The sequence below is a fragment of the Sinohyriopsis cumingii genome, unplaced genomic scaffold, assembly GCF_028554795.1.
Source record: "Sinohyriopsis cumingii isolate HCF-2022 unplaced genomic scaffold, ASM2855479v2 utg000160l, whole genome shotgun sequence".
NCBI lineage: Eukaryota > Metazoa > Mollusca > Bivalvia > Unionida > Unionidae > Sinohyriopsis > Sinohyriopsis cumingii.
In genome coordinates this window covers 9,478,926-9,498,378 of record NW_028315873.1, presented here as the reverse complement: position 1 = coordinate 9,498,378, position 19,453 = coordinate 9,478,926, and the positions used below count along the sequence as shown (strand labels likewise).

The 19,453-nt window shown below is 34.5% G+C and overlaps 1 protein-coding gene across 1 annotated transcript; it reads left to right on the top strand.

Annotated features, from left to right (window-relative positions):
- The first annotated feature begins 2,184 nt into the window (after positions 1 to 2,184).
- Positions 2,185 to 11,862, top strand: LOC149774745 (uncharacterized). The gene is made up of 2 exons (XM_089944883.1): positions 2,185 to 2,357; positions 2,761 to 11,862. The coding sequence occupies exon 2, from the start codon at positions 2,769 to 2,771 to the stop codon at positions 4,749 to 4,751; it is 1,983 nt and encodes a 660-aa protein (XP_089801009.1). The 5' UTR covers positions 2,185 to 2,357; positions 2,761 to 2,768; the 3' UTR covers positions 4,752 to 11,862.
- The last annotated feature ends 7,591 nt before the right edge of the window (positions 11,863 to 19,453 follow it).

Sequence of the window (19,453 nt, the reverse complement as noted above, 5' to 3'; positions counted from 1 at the left end):
GATAGTATAATTTAGGGTTGTTATTTTTCTCCTTATCGTGTGTGGGTAGTAGACAATATGTGAAGTGAGTGTAAGGAATGTTTTCCTTGACGTCCGAGCTTAATAGATATAATGTCAAAGCGTTCAACGTTCGCGCCATTCAACACTGAATAAACGAAAATGGCAATATAGTTGTTCAACAAATTGAAGGACTGCTGGTTCTGGATCATGGATGCAGCCTATGTAGTGGAAAGGCTTGAGAAGGAATGGAACTATGAAAGGTATCCTAGACTTTGTCACTAGCCTGAAAGTAGCCAGGGATCTGGTACACGGTAGGATAGAGGAGGAAGTAGAAAAGTTAAGAGGTTTCAAACCAAAGTATGTCAGGATTTAAGTATTGAAGGAACCACGTGATGGTGTCATGCGGGACAGGTTCTTTCTAGAAGACGCATTGCATTGGACAGAGTGGTCATTTGTGAAGTGGGGGCTGGACCAACTAAAGAAAGGAGAATAAATAATGAGAAAAGTGCTCGAAGAAGAGGTGAAGATGATAAAAGACAGCTGGGTTTAAGAAAGAAAGGACAAAGAAAACTAAAGAAAGAGGAGTTTGATAAGCTGAACGAATACTGGTTGAAAATACAGGAAAAATTTAGATTGATGGGACATATTGCCTGGATTCAAGAGACTGAAAAAAGAAGAAAGGAATTATTGAGAAAGAACTGGAGAAATAAGAAGAAAAAGAAGAACCCAAAGGCCATTTTCAGGGCCACTCATGTGCCTCGAAAGGATTTGCTTTCTTGCCTAATTTTTGTTTTTAGTCGGTTGTATAGTTGTTTGTGTTAGTATGTTGTCTGTTGTATGTGTTATCTATGTCTCTGTCCCGCCAAAACAATCTGGGTTTTTTTCCCGCACTTTGGTCCCTACTGAGGTCAGCCCCTTGCTACATTGTTACCAATCTTCAGTACTGTGACGTCACCTTACCTGTAATTTACTTTCCCACTATTGCTATAAATCTTGTCGCTCTACAGGCCCAAGGGGGTGGGGTGGGTCTGTAATGTATTTTCCATTGTCGGTATATCGCCCCCTCCCCCCTTCACTACTATTGTCTAGCCTGAATGAATTATGACTATCTGACATCACATAGAACTATTGTTCCATTTATTCGAAAGGACAATTATTATTTTAATTCTAATTTGAAAAAGAAATATCTGTTTTTAAATTATATTGGTTATAACACTCCAACAAGAAAACGTCAAACAGTTTGGGCCCATTTTTTTACGCGCAGCAAATGAAAGGTACAACATCTGAGTCAGAATGAACGAAATTATTTCTTCATCTTTCTATTTCTATTTCAGCAAAAAAAAAGGTATCTAAGAATCTCAAATGGGTAATGATTTAATATCAAATTTATGAAACTTGTTCAATAATGCCCAACTCTTAAGCCTTTCGTCCTTCATGGGAAAAAGTTGCCTTTCTAGCAGAAGTCCATGATTGTTGTGATGCAAAAGACGATTCAGCAGAATTCTGAAAAGTATTTTGGCGGGTATTGCCAGCAAGGAGATGCCCCATCGTCTATTGCCTTTCGCTTGGAAAAGTGGATGATGGATGCACACTTGTAACTTGTCATGTAGTTGTAGGAATACACATTCATTTGAGGTGTTTGGTGATTCACCTCTTGCGGAGTGCACCACATAAAATACACAACGGCAAAAGCCGACATTATTATTCTCAGTGTGACTTGCCTTATTGTTCCATGTGACCGAAAGTAATTCAGAATATAGTTCTCAAGGAAACGAATTGTAGCCCGGGGTTACATGCTCATATCGACGGCTGAGGTTCCGAATCTCCATTACGTGAATAGCCTGATACTAGAAAGACAGAAATACACTCAAACTCCGAAATATACATTTTTGAAACAACGAAATACTCATCGAGACGAACGTATGACGAGTTTTATTAATTTTACCTATTTAAATCATAATTAATTAATGACGTCATTTGGCTGTGTTTGATTGGTTGCGTACGATAATAAATCGAATCGTTATGAAAGTGAAAAAATATAAAAGCACCAAAACGTTTTCGACAACATTAAATTATATACTTATTTAATTTAATGGTACTTTCGAAAAATAAGAATAAGTACTTCAGAGTATGCAATTAAATATTTATTTAAAAGTTTATTTTTCCCAATCATGTAGTGTCTAATCAAGTACGACCGAGTAGAGTAAATACCCAATCGTTGCTATAAATAGGTACAGGATTCGTATCGAAATCACTTAAATCAAAGTTAATTTTGCTTTTTAATTATTGCTCAGACAAATGTAGATCACAATACCTTCGTCTTCATGAGCATTTTGGTGAAAATTATGCGTATTTCGGTATGTATTTTGGCTGTTGAGTATATTGCGTTGTTTCTAGTAACCCGTAAACAAAACTATCTAGAAATACACATGTAGAATGGGAAATATACAGTGTTTAACTGTCATAATGAGTTTGTGCCGCTGCTATTAACAAATCCTGATATATTTTGATAACCTTTTAAAAGCTGTAATTTGTTAAATTTTTTAATAAATATTCACAAAAAAACTTGAGCAAAAAAAAGGTTTGAAAGTCACGCGCATTAAGTTACGGCCTTACACTGTTTTAGTGTAGACTTTTACTGTAGAAACTTAAATTGTCTAGACTCGACCCGGAAGGAGTGCACTCAGAAAAATGATTAATTGTTGTCGAAACCAAGAAACGTAAATACATCTAGGCCTAATATGACATCTCTTTTAACAGGGCAAGTGATGATGGCAACATCCAGAGCTCCTTACCAAACCGAAGAGAAACAGAGTTGTCCCATATGTCTGGGTGATTTCAAGATTCCAAGACAGTTGCCGTGTATGCACTCTTTCTGTGAAAAATGCATACAGGACTTCTTATCGTCTCAGGAGGAAAACGTAAGGAAATTTAAACAAATCAAGTGTCCGATTTGTGGATATGATGTTCACATTTCATTGCAAGGTCAACCTGTCCAAATCCTGTCATCCCAATTTCCGATCAATGTGATTTTACAGTCAATTTTAAGTGATGCGAAAGAGATTGTACACCACCCATGCGACAGTTGTCACTCAACAGGCATATCCAGGCCAGCTCAAGGTTTCTGTGTTGAGTGTGAGGAAGCTATGTGTGGACATTGCTTAGAAGTTCATCAGAAATTAAAATTATCTCGAAATCATGTTATTATTTCCATGGAAGAATTCTCAAGCAATCCACATAATGTAATGAAACTTTCCGAGGGGTTCAGTTGTCCGGAACATGTTGGGGAAGCGATTGATTTCTACTGCAAGGATCATGGCACAGCTTGTTGTGGGAAGTGTTCTATTATTAGTCACAGAAACTGTTCTCATGTTTCTGATCTGAAGAAAGAATTGTCAGGTCTACAGCAGGAGAAGAACCCAGATGATATAATCAACCAGATGAAAATACTAGAGACTCAACTAAGAAAGTTTCAAAATGTCAATGAATCTAGCATCAGTCTCCTTGAAACCCAGGTGAACAACTTAATTACTCAAATCAGAGAGATGAGAAAAAAGCTTAACGACATTCTTGATGAGTTGGAGAGAAGTGTGAAGATAGAAGGAAATAGAATTTACAAGGAAGAAATTATGATTAAAGAAGAAAAAATCCACAGATCTCAGTCCTTGATCAACTTGATTCAAAACTCGTATACACTCCTAGAAACAGTCAAAAGATATGGAACTGAAATGCAGGTGTTTCTTACTGCCGATAGAATGACGACACAACTGGCATCATACATGGATCAGATCCAAGAAAAGTACACCATGATGGAGACCACTACAGTCCAGTTGGAAGTAAATCCCCAAGTTCAGCCCATACTGTCAGCAGGCCTTGATAGTTTGGCAAAGATAGTGAGTATAAGGGAACTTCATAGTTTGGTTCCAGGTATCAGGAAGCCATCCAGAGACTGTCTGGTTCAGAGAGATAGAATTATTGAGATCCAAAATAATGATAATTTGCTAGGGAACTATACAGGTATCACATATTTGTACTCGGGTCATTTGATGCTAGCAGATTATGACAACAGCAGGGTGTGTTTGCTCAACTCCTCATACAACTCCGTCACCAGCTACAGATTGCCAGGCTCCCCATATAGCATCTGTGTTGTGAATGATGATGAGGTGGCTGTGACTGTTCCAGGTCAGAAAACGGTCCAGGTCCTGTCTGTCAGTAATGGAAAGATCACACCCACCAGGATGGTGACCACGAGATATTACTGCTATAGTCTTGCATCTGCTAGAAAGGGGAATATCGTTACATCTGGTAATTGTAATCAAGGAGGCAAACACTACTGGAGCCTCATCAGCAGTGGAGGGAAAGAGGAGTCATGTCATCAGTTTGACTGTCAGTGTAGTTCCTCATGGACATCTGTCGCTGTAGATTCATCATTCAAACATGTCTACATCACTGTGAATCTGGCCCATTCTCTGTATTGTTTTGACATGAGTGGCAGCCAGAAGTTTGTCTACTGTCCTGACAGTCTTAAGAAGCCCCGTGGTGTTGCTACAGATAAATACGATAATGTGTATGTCCTTGGATTTGGCTCTGGCAACATTCACCAGTTAACACCAGATGGTGCTGTTGTTCAGATCATATCCGATGGGATTCCATCTATGCCTAATGCTATTTGCTTTAGTAGGGACAGCGATGTGTTCCTAGTCACAACTCAATCAGACAGAAAAAAACTTTACCAATATCGACTTAAGTGAGAAACTACTGAGTTTACGTGATAATTGTTCAGGGAATTGATTTCTGAAGATGTAAATTGTTAAGATTATGTTTACTAAATAATATTAATACTGTGTACCTTTCAAAATCAATGAAAATGATAAATGTTTAATATTTTTACAAATCAATTCCCTTTTCAAGAATGAAATCATTTGTACCATAATGATTGGTATTTTGCATTTGATATGGACATACGATTTGTAACCATTCAGGCTGGCAACAATTTCTGTTTTCTGATTATTTTATTTGTAAGGCTCTCTCAAAATAGCTTATTATCATTTGAGTGTTTATATGGCTGTATGGTTTTGAATGTTTAACTACTGCAACTTTATGGTTTGCCATCACTTTCCGCTACATACTTCCCTCATTATTTCTTCCACTCATTTACTCACATCCGCAGAACAATATTTTTATAAAATACACATCTGCTTGCCATGCAGTTTGACGATAAAATATTTTAAACAGTGATTGTAATTCACACGACAATTGCCTATGAAGTAGTCCCAAATGGAAAATTTAAATGGCCTCTGAACAAATTTGTCACATAGTTTTATCAAAGATATCTCTATGTAGGTCAGACAAGTGGGTCATTTAGGAATCTACTTGGTCACATATACAATCCTGTGCTAAGTAACCTATACAATATCTACTCTAAGTCAAGATCTCTCGTCCAGATTTTTTAAAACCTTTCATATCTTAAAAAATATTTTGGTAACCAAAACTTTTGTTTAAAAGGAGAAACACATTTGTGTTTAAACCTGTGCTTATTAGTTGGTTGAACATTTTCTTAAAATCTGATTGGTCTGCACAATCTTCACTGGGTCTAACATAGGTCTATACATCCATTTATCTGAGATCATTTTGTTTACAGTTGAACAAATACACTATATATGATATGCAGCTATTTGTAATACTTGAGTATATAAGTGTGTGTGTGTGTGTGTGTGTGTGTGTGTGTGTGTGTGTAATCCCTAATGTAATCCAGTCATAATGAATGATAGAGTTATGTATAGTCTAATTGTAAGATTGTACCATTTAGAAATCAGGGATGTTGAAGTGAATCACCAATTAGAAGTTTATGCACACTTGGAATTAAGGGATATTGAAGTGAATGACCAATGATAAGTTTATGCACACTTGAATTAAGGGATATTGATGTGAATGACCAATGTTAAGTTTATGCACACTTGAATTAAGGGATATTGAAGTGAATGACCAATGATAAGTTTATGCACACTTGAATTAAGGGATATTGATGTGAATGACCAATGATAAGTTTATGCACACTTGAATTAAGGGATATTGAAGTGAATGAACAATGATAAGTTTATGTACACTTGAATTAAGGGATATTGAAGTGAATGACCAATGATAAGTTTACGCACACTTGAATTAAGGGATATTGATGTGAATGACCAATAAGTTTATGCACACTTGAATTCAGGGATATTGAAGTGAATGACCAATGATAAGTTTATGCACACTTGAATTCAGGGATATTGATGTGAATGACCAATGATAAGTTTATGCACACTTGAATTCAGGGATATTGAAGTGAATAACCAATGATAAGTTTATGCACACTTGAATTCAGAGATGTTGAAGTGAATGACCAATGATAAGTTTATGCACACTTCAGTTAAGGGATATTGATGTGAATGACCAATGATAAGTTTATGCACACTTGAATTAAGGGATATTGATGTGAATGACCAATGATAAGTTTATGCACACTCCAATTAAGGGATATTGATGTGAATGACCAATGATAAGTTTACGCATACTTGGAATTAAGGGATGTTGATGTGAATGACCAATGTTAAGTTTATGCACACTTGGAATTAAGGGATATTGATGTGAATGACCAATGATAATTTTATGGATACTTGGAATTAAGGGATATTGATGTGAATGACCAATGATAATTTTATGGACACTTGGAATTAAGGGATATTGATGTGAATGACCAATGATAATTTTATGGACACTTGGAATTAAGGGATATTGATTTGAATGACCAATGTTAAGTTTATGCACACTTGAATTAAGGGATATTGATGTGAATGACCAATGATAAGTTTATGCACACTTGAGTTAAGGGATATTGATGTGAATGACCAATGATAAGTTTATGCACACTTGAATTAAGAGAAAATGATGTGAATGACCAATGATAAGTTTATGCACGCTTGAATTAAGGGATATTGATGTGAATGACCAATGATAAGTTTATGCACACTTGAGTTAAGGGATATTGATGTGAATGACCAATGATAAGTTTATGCACACTTGAATTAAGGGATCTTGATGTGAATGACCAATGATAAGTTTATGCACAGTTGAAATCAGGGATATTGAAGTGAATGACCAATGATAAGTTTATGGACACCTGAATTAAGTGATATTGAAGTGAATGACCAATGATAAGTTTATGCACACTTGAATTAAGGGAAATTGATGTGAATGACCAATGATAATTTTATGGATACTTGGAATTAAGGGATATTGATGTGAATGACCAATGATAATTTTATGGACACTTGGAATTAAGGGATATTGATGTGAATGACCAATGATAATTTTATGGACACTTGGAATTAAGGGATATTGATGTGAATGACCAATGTTAAGTTTATGCACACTTGAATTAAGGGATATTGACGTGAATGACCAATGATAAGTTTATGCACACTTGAGTTAAGGGATATTGATGTGAATGACCAATGATAAGTTTATGCACACTTGAATTAAGAGAAAATGATGTGAATGACCAATGATAAGTTTATGCACACTTGAATTAAGGGCTATTGATGTGAATGACCAATGATAAGTTTATGCACACTTGAGTTAAGGGATATTGATGTGAATGACCAATGATACGTTTATACACACTTGAATTAAGGGATCTTGATGTGAATGACCAATGATAAGTTTATGCACAGTTGAAATCAGGGATATTGAAGTGAATGACCAATGATAAGTTTATGGACACCTGAATTAAGTGATATTGAAGTGAATGACCAATGATAAGTTTATGCACACTTGAATTAAGGGAAATTGATGTGAATGACCAATGATAAAGTTATGCACACTTGAATTAAGGGATATTGATGTGAATGACCAATGATAAGATTATGCACAGTTGAAATCAGGGATATTGAAGTGAATGACCAGTGATAAGTTTATGGACACCTGAATTAAGGGATATTGAAGTGAATGACCAATGATAAGTTTATGCACACTTGAATTAAGGGAAATTGATGTGAATGACCAATGATAAAGTTATGCACACTTGAATTAAGGGATATTGATGTGAATGACCAATGATAAGATTATGCACAGTTGAAATCAGGGATATTGAAATGAATGACCAGTGATAAGTTTATGGACACCTGAATTAAGGGATATTGAAGTGAATGACCAATGATAAATTTATGCACACTTGAATTAAGGGATATTGATGTGAATGACCAATACTATGTTTATGGACACCTGAATTAAGGGATATTGATGTGAATGACCAATGCTATGTTTATGGACACCTGAATTAAGGGATATTGATGTGAATGACCAATGATAAGTTTATGGACACTTGGAATTAAGGGATATTGATGTGAATGACCAATGATAAGTTTATACACACTTGAATTCAGGGATATTGATGTGAATGACCAATGATAAGTTTATACACACTTGATTTAAATAATATTGATGTGAATGACCAATGATAAGTTTATGCACACTTGAATTAAGCGATATTGAACTGAATGATCAACGATAAGTTTATGCACACTTGAATTAAGGGATATTGAAGTGAATGACCAATGATAAGTTTATACACACTTGAATTCAGGGATATTGAAGTGATTGACCAATGATAAGTTTATGCACACTTGAATTAAGGGATATTGAAGTGAATGACCAATGATAAGTTTATGCACACTTGAATTAAGGGATATTACAGTGAATGACCAATGATAAGTTTATGCACACTTGAATTAAGGGATATTGAAGTCAATGTCCAGTGACAAGTGTATGCACACTTGAATTAAGGGATATTGATGTGAATGACCAATGATAAGTTTATGCATACTTGAATTCAGGGAAATTGATGTGAATGACCAATGATAAATTTATGCACACTTGAATTAAGGGATATTGAAGTGAATGACCAATGATAAGTTTATGCACACATGAATTAAGGGATATTGATGTGAATTACGAATGATAAGTTTATGCACACTCGAATTAAGGGATATTGAAGTGAATGAACAATGATAAGTTTATGCACACTTGAATTAAGGGATATTGAAGTGAGTGACCAATGATAAGTTTATGCACACTTGAAGTAAGGGATATTGAAGTCAATGACGAATGATAAGTTTATGCACACTTGAAGTAAGGGATATTGAAGTGAATGACCAATGATAAGTTTATGCACACTTGAATTAAGGGATATTGAAGTGAATGAACAATGATAAGTTTATGCACACTTGAATTAAGGGATATTGAACTGAATGACCAATGATAAGTTTATGCACACTTGAATTAAGGGATATTGATGTGAATGACCAATGATAAGTTTATGCACACTTGAATTATAGGATATTGCAGTGAATGACCAATGATAAGTTTATGCACACTTGAATCAAGAGATATTGAAGTGAATGAACAATGATAAGTTTATGCACACTTGAATTAAGGGATATTGAACTGAGTGACCAATGATAAATTTATGCACACTTGAATTATAGGATATTGAAGTCAATGACCAATGATAAGTTTATGGACACTTGAATTAAGGGATATTGATGTGAATGACCAATGAAAAGTTTATGCACACTTGAATTAAGGGATATTGATGTGAATGACCAATGATAAGTTTATGCACACTTGAATTAAGGGATATTGAAGTGAATGAACAATGATAAGTTTATGCACACTTGAATTAAGGGATATTGAATTGAATGAACAATGATAAGTTAATGCACACTTGAATTAAGGGATTTTGAACTGAATGACCAATGATAAATTTATGCACACTTGAATTAAGGGATATTGAAGTCAATGACCAATGATAAGTTTATGGACACTTGAATTAAGGGATATTGATGTGAATGACCAATGAAAAGTTTGTGCACACTTGAATTAAGGGATATTGATGTGAATGACCAATGATAAGTTTATGCACACTTGAATTAAGGGATATTGATGTGAATGACCAATGATAAGTTTATGGTCACTTGGAATTAAGGGATATTGATGCGAATGACCCATGTTAAGTTTATGCACACTTGGAATTAAGGGATATTGTTTCAACTGCAAGACCTGAAAACTTAATTTTTTTATCTCCTTAATTATGTCAGCATGTTTATGTTTTGTAATTTTGTGTTGTTTTTGAAATCATTTTGTATGTTTTTCTGTGTTTACTAAAATTTTAAAGTGATTTGAGCCTCTAAAAATTAGGCACTGTGCTAAGTTTTATTATTATTATTATTATTATATCAATGTGGTAGATGAATGGTACATTTTCTGTACACTCCAGTTGTAAGATTGTAAACTTTAGAATTAAGGGATATCAGTGTGAGTGACAAATGGTAAATGTTCTGTACACTCCAGATGTAAGATTGTAAACTTTAGAATTAATGGATATCAGTGTGAGTGATGAATACATTGTTGTTTCCAGATACATTTACTGGCTGTACACATTCTTGTTTGCATTCTTTATATTCAGTCTATGCACAAAACATTGTTGTTTCTGTTGTCCTACTTGTGCATGGCCAGACATATTAATAAAGAATGTTATGTATATGATTTAATTTATATTTGATTTAATTTACGTGTATATTTGTAAGTTTTTAAAAAAAAAAATTATTACATCAATGTAATGTAATTTTGTTTACTAGGAATTTGATATTTTCCAGAAAATTCAGTTTGACCTGAATCTTTCATAAATACCTAATAATAGAAACACTGTTTCTAATTTTGACTTAGTTTCTGACCTTGATTCAGAAATCACAGAGACAAGTAAACAACTTTTATTTTAATTTTATTTTCAGAGTAAAATGATTGGTTTTTATCAACGTCATACTGCCTGGGACTACGTCATTTTATATGTAAACAGCCTCCATTTCGCAATTCTGGGTTTTCCGAAAGTGCACAGTATTCAGGTTTTATATTGATGTCTATAGAGAAATTAATTAGTTGGGCTTTTACACAGGAAAGTGCATTTTTGGCTACTTTGGAGTTATATTTTATCTTTTATTCAAATTATTTGGATTCAAAAAGATTAATTATTTTACCTGGAAATATTAGAGTGGTCATACAGAATTCTTGGACAAAGGCCTTTACTTAAATTTTATTCGGAAATTCAAACACCAGAATGTTATTGTCTGTGGAATAATGAAGAACTGTAGATGCTACAGCACCATAAAGGCTTCAGTATATGTCATCGCCTTCCATTTTAGAGTTTTCGTTGGGATTTGAACTTGAATTCACAAGAACATTTCATTATTAAGACTTCTACAATTTATTTCATGGAATATTCTTGGACTATTTCTGGATTTGATTCTTAAAACGAAGTTCTTATTTTTTCATCTTTTTTACAGTGTTTTTCCAAGGAAATAAATTGTTTGTTAAATTTTTCAAAGTTTGCACTCTTTGTTTTATTATAACTTAAGAAGAATAATGAAGGTTTTGATCTGTTCTTTTATACAGGTATAATTTGTTTGCTGTATTTTGAGGTCTTCTGGACACTGTTACCTATATTATGAATGCAGTTTCAAATCATTAGTGTCAAGCATGGTCTTGTCCATATTCTCATAAAACTTGTAAAGTTTTTAATCTGATAACCACATTTTATTTTTCTTCTTTAATAGTTATATAATTAATCAATAGAAAAATTTCCTCAAGTCCAAGAGATCAATTAAATTTTGTACATCTGATCATTATTGGGCTTGCAGAACCAATATCAGCCATTGAAAAAGTGCAGTGTTTTATATTCATATATAATAAAGACAAAAGTTGTTGCTTTAATATTCATTCTTAAAAGTATATTGTTTGTGCTTAATAAAAAGATCACATGTACCACAATGACAGTCATTGATACAAAATAATGGAAAATATTAGGGAGATAACTGATACTCTTCCTGTAAGCTAACGGAAAATATAAGGAAGATAACTGATGCTCTTCTTGTAAGCCACTCTCGACAAATAGAAATTAAATAAGTACGGTTTGTCGAATTAACGGTTTCTCAACTGACTTTAGAAATACATAAACCACAGAAAAAATATTATTAACAAGTTTAGATTTATGTACAACAATTTTCCGCTTGCACAGAGTGCTTGTGATAATATTTATGTGCGAGTGTCTTGGTCAACGGAAAGTAACTTCATTACATGAATATACTCAAAGGAGATCTCTCCCTTAAATACACTGAAATTTATATTTTAACGTAGAACACTTTAAAAAAAGAACAATTTATCAAATTTATGATACAATATTACAGGTTTTCACAAGACATAACAAGTATAATTAACGCAATTTTTTTAAAATTTATTTACAAGATATTTTATCGTGAATACATATGCGGGTCCGTGACATGGTCAAAGAGAGGTAACTTAATTACATGAGTATACTCAACGGAGTTATCTCCCATAAATAAGCTAAATTTATATTTTAACGATATAAAAAAAAATTAAATAGTTAATAAATATAATTCGAGGTAATTGCTTGCAAAAGATGATAATTTATCTACCTAAGAATAATAGAAAATAATTGTTTATATTTTTTGAGATTGAAGATTTGTTTATATTTTCTGAGACGTATTTTACGTCATGCGGGTTAACATCAAAATATTTGCTAGCTGAATTGATTGATTGAAAAACTCAATATTTTTGCTAGTTTCTGTATTGAAGGATTTAATCGCTCTAGGAACCTTTGTGTACTTACCAGTCCCTCCCCGTGCAGAGTTCTCGCTTTGTGTAATAGCCTGAAGATTGAATAAATTATTAAGTTTATTTCCGTCCATATGATCGATCACAAAGAAACACGCGTATGTGAAACGATGATAAAGATAAGTTTTCTTGCCCCAAACACCAAACCTTAGATATGCAGTATTATTAACAAAACCAACTGGTTTTTTCAACTGACAGTTTCTAATCATGCCATCACGATTTGATTCGTAGTTTGTTATTGTAGGATGCTTCACAAACTCCGTTCATTATAATAATATTATTTGTTTAAATCATAATTTGTCTCAAAACTTATTTAGATAGTCCTCTACGGATTTTATAGCGTTGTTACTGTTATTGTCGTTATATTATAGTATCTTTTAAGCTCGCGATGGTTTTTTTCCACCACAGTTTGCGCATAATTGTGTTTTTCTCGGACTCCAACACCATATCGCAGACATTGTATTGGTCCTCAAAAACCTCTACGAACGCTCTGCAAGTGCTGTCCGCAGAATTCCCTTTTACAGGGTTTGCCACATGGATTTAATAAAATGATCATCAACCATTTACACTGATTCATTATATATTTAGATATTTGTCTAAAATATAATATGGATGAGTTTGAGAGATTATCTGCAATCAAGCCTTGGAAAACTTCTAGATTCGATCTTGACAGACTAACCCATGACTCACGGAGGAGAGCACTGACTGATCTGATTGATATTATCAAGGATGCCAAAAAAGAATTTCGTGATGATGGAGCATCTCAAGTGTGGTCTGCATTCAAAATTATAAGTGACACCGTCGACGAAAACAAAGACAAAATCATTGATGTTACAATGAATGATACATGAGCGAAAGTGATTATCGACTACATTAATATTCATCAAGGTGATAAGAAATATATTTTAGAATAAAATTCATTGCGTAAGCAGGAGATTCTGATACGTTGATTATTCGTGACAAACGTGATCATGTAATTGCTGGAAAAAGAAACCGCTGTTCAAAGTAAAGATTCCAAACCAGGAATGTTGACTGGCATTGACAGGCCATACTACGAACGATCATATCCTGTGACTGCGGTTGTTTACGGAATTTATCAACTAAATAATAAACCAAACGTTAGTGATCTTGCCCCGTTGAAATTTTCATCGTTGAATTGTGTAGCCGAGCGAGTAATGGAATATTTGACAAATGCGAAGCGTGGAAGTGGTTTAACAGATCTACGACGTGAAAAAATAGCCACGCGGGCTGAATCGGTCAAGGATACCGGAGCGTCAATAAACGATGTTGCTGAGTTATCAAGTAAATTAAAATTCCCAATGGTAGTAAAAACTCAATCGGGAGAGATTTTATATGAATCAATAAATAGATCAAAAGGAACGTCAATTGAAATTATTGATAATAACTCTCACGCGTGGACCTCCGCGGTAACAATATTTTCATGAGATCGTGTTGTGAGATTTTATTCTGATTATATGTTTGATTTTATTTACGAGATAAGTAAAAACGATCCCATGTCAGTTTGGTTGTTTAAGAACTATGATGAGGAATATGATCAATTAAGACCTAACGGTGATCTATACCGTAGAGAATCCCTACATGAAAAAATGAAAAAACTTGCCAAGGGATATTCAGAAAATACTGAGCAATTATTGGTTAATTGTTTTACAGTTTCGGCAGTTGCTGCTCATGCTGTGTGTGTGTGATTTGTGATTTTTAACGTAGCTTTAACAATTTTTCAGTCATATCGCTACGATGTCTGCAGTGTGGCAGTTTTTAGTGATGTCTAGCACTAGGGCATCATGCCGCAGACTAGTGGCATGATGTCCCACCCAGTCGCATTATCCTGACACCGGGCCGACCAGTCCTAACACTAACCTCTTAATGCTGAGCGCCAAGCGAGGCAGCTGTTAGTACCATTTTTGTAAGTCTTTGGTATGACTCGGCCAGGGATCACACCGACGACCTCCCGCATCCGAGGCGGACGCTCTAACCACTAGGCCACCGGAGTGGTCTATTCTTTGGATTAAACTCAGCAACAATGAAAAAACAGCAAAAGATCTCGGTAGAAAAATAATCGGTCAATTTACTCAATGTGGAGCATATCATCATAAACGGCATCACTCACGATTGATTATTGATGATGTTGAATTGGATTTTATAATTGCTGATACCGCTGCGAGAATTATATTCTGTAATCGGGAAAGTATTTACTTATCCGACGGGAAAAAGTTAGGCACAATTGTTAGTTACATTGATGGAGAATCCCCTCAGTATACACATTTAAGATCCTCAATGTTCGCTTATGTTTCTATAAACCTATTATCGATGATAAATAGATTTCCTCATACCGCAGTTAGGGTTGCAACGGATTCATTTTACAATTACCGGCTCATTTCTCAAGCACTGATGAATCATGGGGTTCGTGGAGAATAAAAAAAAGAAATGTTACATTGTTATTGTGAATCCGCGGATGTTACGGTTAAGGATAATTATTATCACGATCAGATATTAGAATTATCGTCGGAGCCATCCGTGTATGATCCAGTATCCAGACACAGAGTGGTTTATTTAAACGGACAGGGTAGTTATGGTAAAACAACTCGAATAATCGAATTATTTCAGAATTCGGATATGATTGTGCTAACACTAACACACATATTCGCCAGGGAGATGAAACAACGAGGGGTTAAATCTTGTACTTATCATGGATTTTTCAAATACAGCAGTGGAACATGGACTCCAGATCGAATGGGAGAGAAATATATTCCGAGGATTATCATTTAGGCTTAAATATGTACTGTGTCGTTGGAAGTATTAAAAACATTTCTCATTGATTGTTATTGAAAAATACAGCTGTGGTAATGTGCGGCGATCATGGTCAACCACCACCTATAGGTGGACCATCTCCACATGATTGGTTGAAGAATTTTGTTAATTATTACGAAGAAATAAATGATAATCACAGATCTCTTGATGCAGAATTAAGTGAGTTAAAAAATTAATCAGACTACAACTGAATACAATTCAGTGTGAAGTAATGCGCGAGATAATTTCAGAAATTTCAATGAACGAATTTTTACAACCGTGGAGACCAAACGATTTGATAGTGGCAAGTAGGAAGATAGTTCGTGAAACACTTTAACGGGAGTTGTTTCAGTTGCAACGAGAAAAGTTTCCAACGTTGCCAGTTCCTTTATTTTATCGACCAGCAGATACGCGACGGTAAAATATTGACGTTGATATACCAGGACAGGGGAAACAGAATTTAGTATTTATAGGTTACTGCATTTGTATGGGAAAATAGGAATGAGTTTTCGGAATGAATACTGCACGAACTTGTGAGTGCAGTATATCCTTGCGACAAAACGAGTTCATATTTTCCCATACAAACACAGTAGCCTTTTTATTATATGCTCATTTTTTTATTCTACCTAAGGTTTAATTATATAAACAAAACACACTACAAGAAACAACATAAATGAGTGAATGCCGTATTCCAAACTAAATATACAAGCGCAGATTTGACATTACAAAATGACATCATTATTAATGCGCACATAGCTCCACCCAGATAAATTTGAACTTAGTCGCGCGGTCGACATAACTTTCGAAAGAAAATTGCGTGTCTAGTTAAAATTGAAATTTGCGGTCATATTGTGAATGAATGCGCATTGCAACGACTTTTCCATTTGATCTGGAGTGAATATATTTTGATATTTTGTTTCGATTCTACGAAAGTTTGTGATTTTGGACTGGATTCATCTGTGCAAATTATACATGAAATACATCGGTGGATTGAAGTGGTGCGGGAGAAGCGTATTTACGTCGGCAAATGTGTTTCTGTTTCTGTCACTGAATGTTTGAAATCATAACGTGGGAAAATATGAAGTCTTTCAATTGCAATTTTCAAAACGACGTTATGGAATTTAATGTGTATTTCATTTTGAGTGCAGTAAGGAGGATGCAATTGCACTTATCGAAATTACAGCACACTTTCGAAATGTGTAATCCAGATTGAAAACCTATGACATGGCTCATGTAATTCGGATTTGCAGAATTAAGAAAAAACATTTTGAGGAAATTCAAGATGTAAAACTGTAAGTATATTTTATTTTGCCATTCTTATCACCAGCTAAAGAAAACAGTATATGCCTTGTTAGTTGTAAGGCCTAATCTGTCATATATATAAGGTAGCCTAAATCAGTAACATTGTATCAACGCAAAATGTCAAGACAGCTGGGTTTTTTTTTTCAGTCCACGAAACATGTTTTAGTTCATTTAGAAACAAAATTTAAACAACCACAACGTAAAGAGCCTGTTACGCGAGAGTACATGATTTGTTTACAAATCAAAAGTGCTGGCGTCTGACTCCATTGTTTATTTACAAAAGAAAATATTTCCATTTTTCACGTGAATACTATGTGTATTGTCGCGCGCGTTCAGTATCGGGGAATATTGAACGATTCTGTCAATGTAAAGTTAAAGGGGAAAAAATGAGCATATAATAATAAATGATATTATCGCAGTTGATGTCAGTGTTGTTGAAGATGCTCTACACGCTGATAAATCTCCGTGGACGCATGGATACGCGATGACGATTCACTCTTATCAGGGATTAACTATTACTGATACAGTTGTTTGGATCGTTGATGGCCGAATTTAGTTTATCTCGCAATATCTCGACTTAGAAGGATATCTCAACTACGGAGAATCGTCATGGATTCGTCAGTGATCAGTGATAATATAGACAACGATATAATAAGAAAAAAACTGGCTGGTTATAAACAAAGTGACAAAAAAAAAAAACAACGCGATTTTGATCTCGACGTTGAATTTATTAACGCGCTGAAACAACAACAGAATAATCATTGTGCAAGTTGCAATTGTATAATGCTGTGGCGGTATCTGAAACATTATCCAAGACTATTTACCGTAGATAGAAACAATAACAGTCTTGGTCATACATGAGAAAATACTATGTTGACCTGTCTTGAGTGTAATCGACGTAGAGGTGCTAGTTAAGTGATTTGGGTGATAATTGTGTGTAATTGTAATTGTTCACGTACAAATCCACGTTGAGGAGCAGTTGAATCCAGTCTGTAGATTGCAGGTCTACCAGTGGATCTTGTTACGCTAGATATCTTGTGTGTCGTGATGCTCCAAATAGGATCAGTCGCTCTTTTTTTACCGCCTTCAAGTTCACCCGGTTTATATAAATATCTTACAGTGGTATTACCTAATATTGGCTGCGCTGAAAAATCACGTCGTTGTATTTGTATATATTTTTTGTGACTGCGTTAATCGGTTTCATATTGGTTGTTCGAGTAATTTCATTATTTAATGCAGCTATCACACTTGGTAATCTTTTAACCCATTCGCGAGATTTCTTGTCGTTAATAAATTCCTTTGCGTATTGAAATCCAAATAACCGCTCAGCAAGTGTTCGATTAAATCGTTCAACAATTTCCTGATCACGATGAATTGCAGTATGTTCTCGTCGTATTTTGACATTATGTCGCTTCATCAACGATGATACTGCACCCAGAAATTCTTTGCCAGGATCAACCTGTAATAGTTCTGGCCATCGTAGAGGTCCTTGTTGATAAATTCTTTCAAACGCATCGGTTACTTCAGTTGCTGTCTTTGCTGATAATGGTTCTGCTTCTTTGTATCTACTTGCAACATCAACTACAGTTAGCGCGTACTTGTATTTTATTTGACGTCGACCAATTTTAACGGTATAATGTGGTAAAAACAATATATCAGCTTAATGAACCTCGTTAGGAACACTAACATCGAAATGTGCAAAATGTATTCGTTTAGGTGGTGGTAGTACATTTGCCATATTGCCTATTTGGATAGCCATCTTGCTGCAGCACAACGTTCGACACCTGCTGCTTTAGCGAGTTTATTAATCGCTGTTTTACCCCTCCAGTATCCAGTTGGGGAATAATAAATAGATTCCATTTTATATACTATCAGCACCTAAAGCTAATTTACCTTTAATCGTGGATCTTATTAACCAATTAGTCAATGATTCCTTGAATGATTTATTTTTAATGGAATTTAGCGCGTGAATTAATATTATATCCGCGAGATGTCTGTCTTGTATATTATTACTTTGATATGCGATATCATGAGCAAGACACGCTCTATCAATATCGTTTATTGGTTCCTTGCCTGGTTTTGGTTGGTCTTGGTCTGATATCAAGTCGGGTTTCAGAACCACAGTAATTATATCCTGGAAGATGTTTTTTTCTCCTGGGCATTTAGCAAAAGGAATCCCTGGTAATTTTGTTAATCTTGCTGTAATTATACCTCCACGTTTTTTTTTAAATTTTGATTGTACTGATTTGTCAGTGGGAATAAATTTAAATTTCTTCCTACCGCATCGTTCACATTTACCCGTGACAGCTGATCTGTTATTTTTTATTGTAACCGTGGTTAGATCAATTGCTGGAGTTCGTGTCCTGCATTTCACATAATATAAATCCATGGATATATATATATATATATATATATATATATATATATATATATATATATATATATATATATATATATATATACCATGAATGTAATTGATTTTTCCGCGACAAGAAAACGAGAACCTGTTAAACATCATGCTGCGTTACCGAATTCAATTAGAATGATAATAATTGGTCCATCTGGAAGAGGTAAGACACAACTGTTACTTAATTTAATAATGATATGGTTAAAATGG